Source organism: Grampus griseus, assembly GCF_964374135.1.
Source record: "Grampus griseus genome assembly, chromosome: 8".
Classification (NCBI taxonomy): domain Eukaryota; kingdom Metazoa; phylum Chordata; class Mammalia; order Artiodactyla; family Delphinidae; genus Grampus; species Grampus griseus.
The window spans coordinates 107,058,882-107,072,063 of NC_139002.1; the positions used below are offsets into that span (position 1 = coordinate 107,058,882).

General features: G+C 56.9%; 1 protein-coding gene across 3 annotated transcripts in view; it reads left to right on the forward strand.

The window, feature by feature from the left end:
• The window catches only part of ANO1 (anoctamin 1), a gene marked incomplete at its 5' end in the record, with an annotated part of 161,917 nt that overhangs the window by 125,674 nt on the left and 23,061 nt on the right, over positions 1 to 13,182 (forward strand). For 2 of the 3 annotated variants that reach the window (XM_082661150.1, XM_082661152.1), the window contains 6 exons: positions 2,436 to 2,518; positions 5,086 to 5,157; positions 7,226 to 7,303; positions 8,222 to 8,296; positions 11,640 to 11,841; positions 12,015 to 12,126. In XM_082661150.1, the coding sequence (XP_082517276.1) occupies positions 2,436 to 2,518; positions 5,086 to 5,157; positions 7,226 to 7,303; positions 8,222 to 8,296; positions 11,640 to 11,841; positions 12,015 to 12,126 (622 nt within the window). The remainder of the gene's footprint in view (positions 1 to 2,435; positions 2,519 to 5,085; positions 5,158 to 7,225; positions 7,304 to 8,221; positions 8,297 to 11,639; positions 11,842 to 12,014; positions 12,127 to 13,182) is intronic. The other variant, XM_082661151.1, reaches the window with a different exon arrangement.

Genomic DNA, 13,182 nt, shown 5'->3' on the forward strand with positions numbered 1-13,182 from the left:
GTCACTAAATCACTAGCACAGAGCCTGGTGCAGGCTGAGTCCTCATTAAAAGGTAACAGTTATCACACTGCAGGCTGGTGAGTGGAGGGAGGGGGAGGTCCAGGAGGTAGAGGTGTGGGTCGGTGAGCCTAGGAATGGGGAGACATGGGGAGGCTGAGACAGGGAAGGTTAACAGGCCAGCTTCCCTGCTGTGCATGGAGCCAGCCCTCCTCCCCCACTCAGCCCAAGGTCTCAAAGGAGGCCTTGCCATGGGCAGGCAGAGGAGGCCGGAGAGAGACAGCTGTCAGAACACAGTGAAGGAGAGACAGGCCTTCCAGAACTGGTGGCGGTGTGGGAATGGGCCCCAGCCAAGGGCCTCCACTACAGTGACCCAGGGACACGTTGAAAGAGACAGGAGGAAGCATCCTCACACCTTCCTTCTTAGGAAGTGGTGCAGGCTGCAGATGGGCCTGCCCCACCAGCCATATGTGTCTGCTGAGAGTACATTTGTATCACAGGGAACTACATTTCCCAGGCTCCCTTGCTGTTCCATTTCCTGGAAGGCTCAGCCAATGAGAAGCCCTGATGGGGGACTCAGAAGGCGGGAGAGAAGTCAGGGTATTTCTCCTCTTCTTCCTCTGCTTCCTGGGGCACCTCTGGCAACGGTTTTGCCTTCTCCCTGGCTCTACCTCCCTCCAGAAAGCCCTTCCTCCATGATCCTAGCTTTTTCTGGGCAGCTCCAGTTTCTGGCTCTGGGGACACCACCTCCCGTGGTCCCGCCACCCCTCGATAGGCAACAGCTTCCTGCTATCGCTAATCTCTGGGGGGTCTCACCATCCGCTGCTTGTCTTCTCAGCTCTTCCATTGTCTATGTGGCCAAGTCCCAGGATTAAATTACCCCAGTCCGAAAGACCTAAGAGGTTCCCGTTTCCTGGCTGGACCTGGTTGGTACCGTAGCTAATACTTGATGGGCAGATACCCGTTATGCGCAGATCTGTGCAAGCTCGGAGGCCCTGTTCTCACCTCGCCTTAATGGGGAGCTGGGCATGTTCTCTGAACCAGGAGGGGAGTCAGATTCAGACCCATCTCTTGCCAGGTCCAACGCCTGTATTTTTTCCTGGTGAAGGATCACATTGGAGAATTTGCACTAAAGTCCTCATTGAATGTCCATCTTGACACTGCCACTTATCAGATAAGCCATCTAATTCCGCTGAGCCTCAGTTTTCTCACCTGTAAAATGAGGAAAATTATAGCAGCTCCCTCCTATGATTACTATGAGGTTTAAATGAGATTAATACTTCACGTGATAGCTCTTTCAACAGTTCCTGGCACATAGCAGCTCAAGAATCCGGAGCTCTGGTTAGCTTTATGGCCACCCTTATCACCACTCCAACCTTCAGCCTCTGCTAATTTTCCCTTGTGGGTGGGAAGAATTAATGATAAATGTTTCAGTCAGTGGTATCTCCATTTGCAAGTGTCTACTCATAAAAGCCATTCATTCATTCAGTGAGCTCTCTTGAGGCACCTGTTTGTGCCTGACACTGGGCTCTCCATGGGGGACCCAGATGACAAGGCCCCATCCCTGCCCCACACCCCAGAAGGGCCACGAGACATGGGACAGGGATCACAATGGAAGGTGGCATGAACAGCATGAGCAGGAGAGGTCCCAAGAGGAGTTGGTTTCTTTCCTGACACTGAGGGGGATGATTGGAGGCTTCCTGGAGGAGGTGGCATTTGAAATATGCTTAGTCTGTTGGGAACACAAAGCAGGATGTAGCAGCTAAGAGTGCAGCTCTAAAGTCAGGCCACCTGCAGGGGTTTGAAACTTGAGTGAGTGACCTTGGCTCCCCTTTCACTCTTTCTGACCCCACCTGTGACTTGGGGTCCCCAAGATCGATGGAGCAGGATGGTTAAGAGCAAGAGCTCTGGGACCAGCCTGCCCAGCCCCTCACCGGCTGGCAGAACAACCTTGTCTGGGACTCGGTTTCCCTGTGCCTCAGTTTCTTCAACTGTAAAGTAAGCAATAGGGACTTCCCTGGTGGTGCAGTGGATAAGACTCTGTGCTCCCAGTGTAGGGGGCCCGGGTTCGATCCCTGCCCAGGGAACTAGATCCCACAGGCAAGCTGCAACTAAGAGTTTGTATGCCACAACTAAGGAGCCGGCGAGCCGCAACTAAGGAGCCCACGTGCTGTAACTAAGGAGTCCGCCTGCTGCAACTAAGACCCAGATAAATAAATAAACCAAATAAATAAGTTTTTTTTTTTTAATGAGCAGTAGATGATCCCTGCCTCGGGGGTCAGTGGGAGAGCTGAACAGTTTAATTCATGTGAAGTTCTTGGTCCAGCACTTGTCGCCCTCACTTACCGGATGGTGCGGAAGGGGAGAATGCTTTCATGGCATCTGAGGTCGTGGGGCCTCTGAGCCCCTAACTTCCTGGCTTTCCTCCCTACCCGCAGCCGCCACCTTCATGGAGCACTGGAAGCGGAAACAGATGCGGCTCAATTACCGCTGGGACCTCACAGGCTTCGAGGAGGAGGAGGTGAGTGGGCTTGGCGCCTGCGCCCCGGCCCCCCCCCCCGCGTGTCCCCCCCGGCCCCCACCCTGTTGCTTCTGGGAGGCTCACGCGGAAGCCCTGGTCCTAAAGCCCAGGCGAGGCTGCTCCCTGCCTGCCTCTCAGTTCCCATCCCTGCTGTTTGAATCCCCCGCAGTTGCCGGGGCAACCGTATGATGTCTGTTCTAGTGTTTTTGGTCTCCATGCTCACATGGACGCACCACCCAGCAGCATGGCTGGGGACTCAGGCCAAGGCTCACCATGCTGACCTCATCCTGTCTGGGGGCAGCACCGCGGGTCTGGGGAGGCGATCACCGCCACCCATGAGGCTGAGTCCCCAGAGGCAGCCGTGAGGCTTTGCCCCGGGTGCCAAACCCACGATCCTCAGAGCCAGCTCTTGGCCTGCAGTCGGACATGGCTGAGAAGTGGGGCAGATCCTTCGCTAATAGAGGGCAGCCACGTACTGGGCATCTGCGTGCACCAAAGAGAGGGGCATTCGGGATCGAATGGGCACCGCGATGGCGGGTGGACACCCCTCCCCGGGGTTGCTCAGGAGAAACTTTGCCACTGCCCCATCCCGAATTACCAGCTCCAGCCAGAATCCCCGTGATATGAGTGGGAATAAAAAGGAACAAGACCTCCCAAATAGCAGAGCCATTAGGTGTGGCCACAATGACCACGGCTTCATGTTATGAAATCTTTCGCTCAGTTTTTTGAAAGAGAAACTGCTCATCCATTTTCACTGTGATGTGAAAATCTCTTCCATCATCTTTTTAAACATCCCTATTATTATATTTCCCCACACACGCACTCCCTCGAAGACTGGATCACTTTTCAGCCGAATGTGTAGCTGAGAATGCCCTGTGCAGGCTCTGTATTGTCAACAGACAAAGTGCTAGTTTGCTGGAAGAGGCACCAGCTTAGTGGAGACGAGACGGCCTCTGGGACCAGGCTGTCCTTGCACCACCCTCGCTGTGTGACCTGGGGCAAGTTGCTTAACCTTTCTGTGCCTCAGTGTCCTCACCTCTCAAACAGGGGTGGAGGAGTAGGGTTTGAGGGGGTCTCCCTGGGTCAGCAGATATAAAGCACTTCAAGCAGGGCCTGGCACCAGCAGGTGTCCCTTAACCCATCTCCCACCTCCGGGTTCAACCTGTTCCCCAGTGGGTCTCATCGTCCTGTTTCACAAATGACGGGACCGAGCCTGATGCAAAGAGAGACACGCGGCTCCTTAGGGGCAGAGACAGGCGTGGAACTGCATCCCCCATGACAGGCCCTGGGTCGCCTGTCTGCCAGAGCGTGTTCTAAAGATTCAAATAGAATAAAAAGCAGAGCGTTGTCTTGTTATTTTGGAAGTAGATTTAGAACATCCCTTTTCATGATGTCCCTGGGGTTGGGGCAGTTCGATCCCTTGGGGACCCGTCCCGTGAACTCTTCAACCTGAGGGGTCAGACCCTAGATGGTGGGGTGGCGATCAGAGCCACTGGGCACGGGTCCCCAGTGACCCTGAATGAGTCCCCGAAAGCAAGCCTCCCACGGCTGGCCAGGGCCTCTTCTGGGGTTAATCACCCGACACGAAGGGGCCCCCTCTCCACGACATGACCCCAGGTGTCCGCTCTCGGAGCAGAAGGAAGCCCGTACCCAGTCCTCTGGCCTGTGTGTTCCTTCCCTGAGTCTAAGACAGTTCAGCCCAGCACTCCCTCGGGAATTACCTAGACCATGTGACCTGCAGAAGCAGCAACACACGGTCCCCCTAAAGTAGCGTCAGCCTTTAGTGGGTCCTCCTCATGCACCCACGTCTAACTACCTTCATCCAGGTTCTTAAGTATATCATCTTTAGCAGACGTAGCCTGTTTCTTAAAAAAACAACGCAAGTAATGAAATCTTTTTGTTTTTGTTTTACGTTTCTGGTTCCCGGAAGGAGGCTGTCAAGGTTTGGAATTTTTTGTCACTCCTCTGTCTTCCGGTAGCCTGTCTCCCTGGGAGAGGGACCTTCTCACACACCTGATCCGTCTGTTTCTGCTGAGTGGTTCCCTGCAGCTCTTCCATGGCGGGCAGGGGTCTCCGTTTCCTCCCCCACCTCTGGGTCTCTCTTAACCCCTGTTCTTCTGTTCCAGTGCCCTTCGCTGATCTGCTCTGGGCTCTCCCGAGGTCTGGTGCCTCTGGTCTGCCCCCGCTTTGCTGACACTTCCTGCCATCTCTTCTGACCCCCGCGGCTCCAGATAGGATATTCTCAGGGGTCAGTTCATGGCTGGGTGTTCAGAGTGAGTTTCCTGCAGGATGGGCTGCAGCCTGGTGCAGACTGACCTGCCTGCAGGACACAGAGCCCGATTCTGTGGCCTTCCCAGTGGGCTAGGGTTCCCCACAAGGTGGAGAATCCTGGGTGAACTGCATACAATGAGTTCTAAATTGGAAATGGTACAAACAGCCAGCTAGGAACTGGCCCCAAAGGGTGTCCAAGGGAATGTCTGGGCTGATTTTGCCATGCGTGCTCCTGTTCAGGGTCTCAAACTCACAAAATTAACAAAGGCTCCCCGCTGACTTGGTTTCTTTCGCAGGATCATCCCAGAGCCGAATATGAGGCCAGAGTTTTGGAGAAGTCTCTTAGGAAAGAATCCAAAAGCAAAGAGGTATGGTGGCCGCTGCCAGTTGGCTTTCCCAGCAGTAAAACATTCTACATGCATCAACATTTCAGACCAGGGATCGACAAGCACTGTGTAGTTGGGGGGCCGGCCCCCAGACAGGGCCAGATAGTAAATATTTTAGACCCTGCAGGCCTCTGTCATAGCAACTCAACTCTGCCATTGTAGGATAAAAACAGCCATAGACAACAGGTAAACAAATGGGTCTGGCTGTGTTCCAATAAAACTTTATTTATAAAGCAAGCAAGGGGCCGATTTGTCAAACTTGCTAGAGTAGAGACCTACCTTTTTGATCTATCCTGAGGGTGATCTCAAACTTCAGCCAACATTTCAACATCAAGAACCGAGTAGCTTTGCAGCTTTTTTGCTCTGGGTGGTCATTATGTCAAGCCCTCCAGTTCTACATTGAATGATGGTTGGAAGGGTTTGCCCAACAGGGTCCCTGAGCTGCTGGCCAGTTCCTTGTCTCACTCACAGACCGTGAGAATGAGAGAGAGAAGTGCTTTTGTGATGTTCCTGAAGCCGTCACCTTTTTTTTTTTTTTTTATAACAAATGCCTTTCTTTTTCCTCAAAACCTCTCATTCAAATTGGCAGTCGTGTTTGCAGCCTGAATTCTCACAAACCTCTGGGGGTGCTTGGTTATTTTTTAACGGAGGTTTTTTATATGACATGGGACAAGCACAGAGCCCCGGGCCCTTGTCCACCTCTCACTGAGGCTGGAAAGTCAGGTCTTGAAGGGATGGGGAACGATTGCAGGACACTCTTCCCGGATCCCGGTGTTCTGCGTCACATCTGCACCCTCGGCCTCTGGGAGTGACCAGAGCAAACCCCTGCATCGATCTTCTCTTGTCATTGTGTCTCATGGACAGAGTTTGCTGGTACAGAGTGGCTGGGGGTCCTAATTATCAAAAGTCCCCTCTGGGGGGGGCAAAGTGGGTGCAGCAAAACCCCCTCTCGGGCCCCAGTTCCCGTAACAGAGCAAAAAGCCCAGCTCAGTCCTCCTGCAGCCAGAAAGCGGGTGCACTTCCCTGAACTCAGAGTCTGAGAGGGACCGAGGGTGCAGAGAAAATAACCACAAAAGCGTGAGTCCTCACCCCAAATGAGGAGACTGGCCTTTTAACTTAACACATCAGAACGCATGTCCCGAGCACGTTGCCTTCCGCGCGGCCGCCCTGTGGCCTTGAACCAAGGGCTCCAACAGCCCCCCATGGGCTGCGTCCCCTCTCCTAAAGGGAGAGGCGTGGTCGCCGCTGCTCTGAAGCCCCCAGGCCCCCATGGTGAGCCACCACGACCCGCGTGCAGTGCAGCATCCTCGCCCCCCGATAGTCCGCCCCACGGCTTTACGGTGGCCCCTCGTAGCGTGAACGTGGATGGGATTTCATTCCTTCCTAAGGAAAAAAGGGCTCAGTGGCCCGTGTCACATCCACTTAAGTCAGGGGCTCGACCAAGCCCGAGTGCCGGGCCTGGGCAGCCATGTCAGATTCCCGGTCACTGACCCGAGCTCTTTGATCACAAGAGCAACAAAGGTCGGGGTTCACTTCTGCCAGCCTCTGATGGTGACGCCAGGCCCTGAATGCCTCCGTGGGGCCACACCCTCTCTTGATTTTCCCCTCCATTTCCCTGGCTCCCAACTTTGTGGTTTTAATTTTTCCCCCAGCTATGGTACCGAATTTGTTTAGGAAAGAAAAGATCCACCCCTTCGTTGCCGTGTTAGGATTCCGAGTGTGGCTTCCTTCACGTTGGCGTAAAATGCTCAGGGTCATCCTCGCCTTTGCATAAGATGCACCGTCTGAATTACGGCCACCGTCTGGTGAGAGGGGCCCCGTGGAGCCCACCGAGCTTCCAGGCTGGAGTTTTCATTTCCATTACCTTTGTGGCAGCCTTTCTTTTAGAATGTGGGTCTCTGCCATCTCTGATGGGTTTAAGATGCCCAGAGCCTGAATCAGCCCCAGCCACCGGCACAGCCAGGGGTGTGCTGGCTGCCCAGGGGGCCGACGGGAGCCTGGGTGGCGGTCTCACCCCACGGTGCTCTCTTGTTTCCTCCACCCGCCCCAGAAGCGCCGGCACCTTCCAGAGGAGCCAGCGAACAAATGGAGGCAGAGGGTTAAGACAGCCATGGCGGGGGTGAAACTGGTACATGTCACGTCGGGCCGTCGCGAGGCTTGAGTGTTTGCAGATGACCGAAGTCCACTGTGTTTTCCTCAACCGACTCTGACTGCTGTATTATCCTTTTAACATTCACACCCACGTTGCTTTGCCTTCCTTCGGTACCCACGGGCTGTGACGTGTGTTGAGGTGTCTCTGCATGGCTGTGGTGGGTTTGTGGGGGGAGCTCGGCTGTCTCTGGAGCTTGTGAAACGTGCCTGTCACAGCTGCCTGCCAGTGGTCCCTGGTCTCATTAACACGCATGCCACCTGCCCTGGAATGCGTGGCCTCGGGTGTCATGCCTGCCAGCATTCTTTGACCTCGTCCATGCATTTTTCCCGTTCAAAATCCACCCCATTCTTGAAACATCCCAGGTTAGCAACAAGCGTCCACTTCAGGTCCCTCCAGACCCTGCTGTCCCTGTGCCAGAGCCTTCGGACCCCGTGTCCCCGCTCTCTGCCGTTGCTACGTGGCGGGCAGCGTTTGAACTTAGAGTGCTGGTGGCTTGTTTCAACTTGCTCTGCAAAGGAAAATTACTATTATGGTCTGGGTGGCGAAGGAAAACAGCTTAGATCTTCTGGCCTTGGAAATGAGACCTTCAGCCACGAAAAGGAGTCCAGGCTTCTCCCAGACGGGGGTCTGATCATCCAATTTAGAAAAGCCTCTGGCACCATCACACCCCGTACACAGAGGACTCACTTTTTTAGACAACTATTATTTCTATCATTTCGTAGCAGCATTTCATCGGGAATAAGGCCCCGGATGCCAGATGTTTGCATTCGCTCATCATCATTTTTTTAACCGTGTTTCTGTTGTCCAAGTTGTTCACGCCCATATATATGTGCACACACACATCTTTCCTCTGGGATGGTCCCCACCGCTGACCCAGCCCTGTTCGTGTTGCAGACAGACAAGGTGAAGCTGACCTGGAAAGACCGGTTCCCAGCCTACTTCACCAATTTGGTCTCCATCATCTTCATGGTGAGCTCTGGGAGGTAAAGGAGGGAGGTGTACCAAGGTGTGCGGTGCTCACCTGGATGGGGCCAGCCATCCACGTGGCAGCTGTGTTCATCCCAGGCTAGGCAGGGTGGTGGGGGGATTCCACCAGCCCCCTAAACTGGGGAGGGGCCAGGGTTCTGCAGTGACCCCCAGGGGGCTTCCCAAGCCCTGGGGCCCGTGCAGTGGTTCCCTTTGGTCCCTGACACACATCTTTCGTTCTGAGAGTGACGCATATAAGTAACTAGTCGTTCAAACCTAGGAGTTCGCAGGTATTATTTAAGACAAAACGGAGGGCTTTTGAAGAAAACCAGTAAGTGAAGAACACACAGGACAAAAATCAGGACGATGCCACTCAGGTGACGGAGGGCCGGTGACGCCAGGTTCATCCGGACACTGCTGATTTGAATGAATTGCCAACACTGTGACCGGCTCTATTAGGGGCTTTTAATCCCCAGTTAATTGGGCTGCATCCCTGGAAGGCCTCAGGCCCATGCTAGCCGTGCTTTCATTCCCCCCACAATGGGTCAGGGCCACCTGTGGTCACTGTAGCGATGACCTTGCTATCAAGGTCATCCGCATGGCTGCTGTGTACCAAGGGCTGGGCTGTGCCCAGTGGCCTGAGGGCCTCACACCTGCCTGTCCCCCTCCTGCTGCTGAGGAAATGGAGGCCAGAGGTCTCACCCCCTCCCCAGGCCAGAGGCCAGGCAGACAGTCTGCCCTGAGACACCCCCCGCCCTTCCGTATGAACTTGGAGACACACAGGTGGGCTTGCCTTGGTTTTCCACTGGGGGTGGCATCTGAGGCCCCCTAACCTGAATAGTTGGAAGCAGAGGGAGGACTCCGTTTCCCCTAACACTCTCTCACACGGCAAGAAGGACCTCTCTGAGGTAAAGAAATGTGTGGTGGGGACCCCCAAGACCACAGATTGGGAGCCACTGGGGGGTGGGGGGAGGGCCGTTGGGCTGTCAGGATGACTGGGTGGCAGTGGGCCCAGCCGTGTTTTGAGGGTCCTGGAGCACACTCCCCAAATAGCACAGGAGTGCTGGCGGGGTGATGTAGGATGACGTGGTCCCTGCCTGGAGCATCCACGGGGCTCACCCGACGGGGGACGGGGTGCGGGAAATGGAAGACTGAGACACCAAGGCTCAGCCCCTCCTGGCAGAGAAGAAGTGATGTCAGCACAAAAGGTCCAGCGAGGGCGTGACAGGAGGTGGGAGGCTGTGGGCCCTTCTGCGCCACGGCAAGTTCGGGCAAGAGCCCTCGTGGTACGGGTCACTTCCTTGAATAGTCTTCAGGGGGTTTTGAGTTTCTCTCGTAATAAGGATCAAGATGGTGGGCAGTGGAGGGCTGGTCCGGCACCTCCGTCAGGTTTCTCTGGCCTTCTGCACACCTGTCCTGTGCCTGTGTCCCTCTTGGTCACAACATGGCTGCCCCACCTCCAATATCACCTCCACTTTCCAGGCAGGAGGAAGGGGAAGGAGACAGAGGCCAGCGGAGGCAGCCCCTCTTTGAATGTGCTTTCCCAGAAGGCCTGCCCACACCTCTGCTTGCACCTGGCCCCCCCTGTCTGCAGAGAGGCGGGGAAATGGGCACATTGTCACTGCCGCAAAGGTGGGACAGCGGGTTAGGGAACTGGCTGGCCCTTGAGGTCCTGGGGACCCCATCACCGATGAACCGGTTTTGTCCTGCACTCGGGAGCTTCGTTCTCCGAACAAATAGCAGTCGAGCACCTACAAGGTGCCCCCGTGCTCCGACCCTGGAGATGCTCGTATGAACACAGTGACCAAACCCTGGCCCTCACAGCCCTTTCCTTCCAGAGGGGGCATTGCACCCAGGAGGGGACACAGCTATAGAGCTTGTCATGGGGGTACACCGGCCCTCTGACAGGGAAAGGCCGGTGCACCCCCATGACACCTTGCTGAGTCACCCTGCAGGCCTGGCGCCCGTCCGCACCTCCACACGCAGGCAGAGGGACGTTCCAGAGCCCAGGGCGGTGCCTTCCCCTGGGAGGGGCCTCTTGGCAGGAGCGAGAGATTTTCCCAGGAAAGCCTGCATTCCAGGAGCTGGGAGCTGGCAGCTGGCAGGGAGAGGTACCCACACCTCACCACAGGGCCCCCCCACTTCATCGGGATGTTCCCCGGGCATGTGTGGTCACCGTTCAGTCGCCCGCAGATATGGACAGCTACAGAGTTACTGGCCCGAAATTTACAGTAAGAGCTTCCTGGGAGATGCCCGTCGCTGTGGCCTCCCTCTGGGGTGAAGCAGCCACAGCCCTTCCAAGCTGCAATCAGAGGCACACAGCATGGCTCAGTGCCCCTCCAGGGCTGTCCTGGGAGCCTCGAGGGGCCGTTCTGGCAGGGCTGGGCCGCCCTGCACAGCCTCAGCGGGAGTGACATGCCCAGGACCCTGGACACACAGAGGGTGCCGTGTAGTCGGGCTCGGGTGACAGCCCTGCACAACTGCCCTCCATTCAGTGTCCCCTCGGCACTGGGATTTGCAGGCATCCTCACTGTTAGGACAGGACAGAGTGAGGACAAGGTCTTCCAGGGCGAGTCAGGGCCTTGGAGGGTAAGGAAGACGAGCCCAGGCAGACACACGGCTCCACACAGAACAGACTTGTCATCCTAGCCTAGCCCGGCCTCTCAAGCGACCGCCAGTCCAAGTTTCAGGGAATGTTCTGGTCCCACAGTGGTTTGGGCAAGATGAGGGTCTCGTTCCCAGGGACAAGCCGAAGGGTGTGGGTGGCTCCTGGCGAGGTTGGGAGAAGGGACCCCATCCATCTGTCCCAGCCAGGCCTGCAGCGTTGCCGGTGGGACCAGACCATCCCACGCCCCACCCACCTCTTGCAATAGCATGGAGAACGTCACTGCTTCCACTCAGGGTCATCCAGGCTGGGAGGAAGCCCCCCCTGTAGTCAGCCTGCCATCACACAAGCCAGGCAGCTTCTGGGGTTGCAGCGACCCTAAGTCGTGTCGGGGACAGTGGGCAAGACGTCATGATGCCCCATAGCGAGTGGCAGAACCTTGCCCTCCAAGCTTGGTAGGCACACCTGGAAAATCCCAGTTCACGTGCTGGGTGACCTGGCCTGGTGGCGCAACCTCTCTGAACATGTCTCCTCTTCTATAAAACAGAACCTAGCCACTCATTAATCTGTGAAGTGAGCACCCATAAAGCCCATGGCATTTGGTGGGTGACAAGAAACACCCATCTTGGTTTTGCAGCGGAAGTGCTCCTGGGTGGGGGGACAGCTGGGCCCAGGGAGCCGGGGGAGGTTCCGATGGGCCCAAGGGGACCCAGCCAAGAGCATCCCCTCCTCCCTCCGCAGATCGCAGTGACCTTCGCCATCGTCCTCGGCGTCATCATCTACAGAATCTCTACGGCCGCCGCCTTAGCCATGAACTCCTCCCCCTCCGTGCGGTCCAACATCCGGGTCACTGTCACGGCCACGGCGGTCATCATCAACTTGGTGGTCATCATCCTCCTGGACGAGGTGTACGGCTGCATAGCCAGGTGGCTCACCAAGATCGGTGAGTGCCCCGGCCAAGCCCTGGAGCCAGGCGGCCCCAGGTCGCCTCCCTCCGGCTGTGGGGCCTTGGGCTGGTCACTCACCCTCTCTGAGCCTCACTGCTGTGACAGCTGAGGGAAGTGGTCAGCCTGGCCCGGAGCAGTGGCTCAGCAGCGCGTGTCTCACTCCTTCTAGAGGTTCCAAAGACGGAGAAGAGCTTCGAGGAGAGGCTGATCTTCAAGGCTTTCCTGCTGAAGTTCGTGAATTCCTACACCCCCATCTTTTACGTGGCATTCTTCAAAGGCCGGTAGGGGCTTCTTCAGTGACTGAAACACACTGCTTTTCCGCAGTCCAGTAGAAGGCTCCCCTCCCTCATCTCTCTTCAGGTGGGAGGCACCTGGGCCCAGAGCACAGCAGTCAGTGTGGCTCCCACTGCCGCCGAGTTTGGGGAGAGGCCTGGCTCCCACTGGGCCCCCAGGGAGCAGGGTCCCCTGGGAAGCAGGGACCCTAGACGTTGGGGACACCAGGCAGCAGGGACCCTGGGAAGCAGGAACCCTAGACATCGGGGAGCCCAGGGAATAAGGACCCTGGAAAGCAGGGACCCCAGGGAACAGGGACCCCAAGCAGCAGGGACCCGGGAAGCAGGGACCCTAGACATTGAGGAGCTCAGGGAACAGAACCCTGGGAAGCAGGGATGCCGGGCGGCAAGCTCCAGGGTTCCCCCAGTGCGGGGGATGAGGGCTGCAGGGGAAGATATAGGAAGGGCAGCCGCTGGTGCTCCAGGGGTTCCCCCAGCGCGGGGGATGAGGGCTGCAGGAGCTCCAGGGTTCCCCCAGGGCGGGGGATGAGGGGCTGCAGGAGAAGATATAGGAAGGGCAGCCGCTGGTGTTCCAGGGGTTCCCCCAGCGCGGGGGATGAGGGCTGCAGGGGAAGATATGGGAAGGGCAGCCGCTGGTGTTCCAGGGGTTCCCCCAGCGCGAGGGATGAGGGCTGCAGGGGAAGACATGGGAAGGGCAGCCGCTGGTGTTCCAGGGGTTCCCCCAGCGCGGGGGATGAGGGCTGCAGGGGAAGATATGGGAAGGGCAGCCGCTGGTGCTCCAGGGGTTCCCCCAGTGCGGGGGATGAGGGCTGCAGGGGAAGATATAGGAAGGGCAGCCGCTGGTGTTCCAGGGGTTCCCACAGCGCGGGGGATGAGGGATGCAGGAGAAGATATGGGAAGGGCAGCCGCTGGTGTTCCAGGCTGGTGGGGGGGTGAACCCCATGCCCTGACCCTCTGGAGCCGTCCTGGGTTTATCGGGGCCTGTGGCCCACCCATCAAGACTCCCCACCACCCCTCCGCCTAGAGGCTGGCAAGGCTGATCCC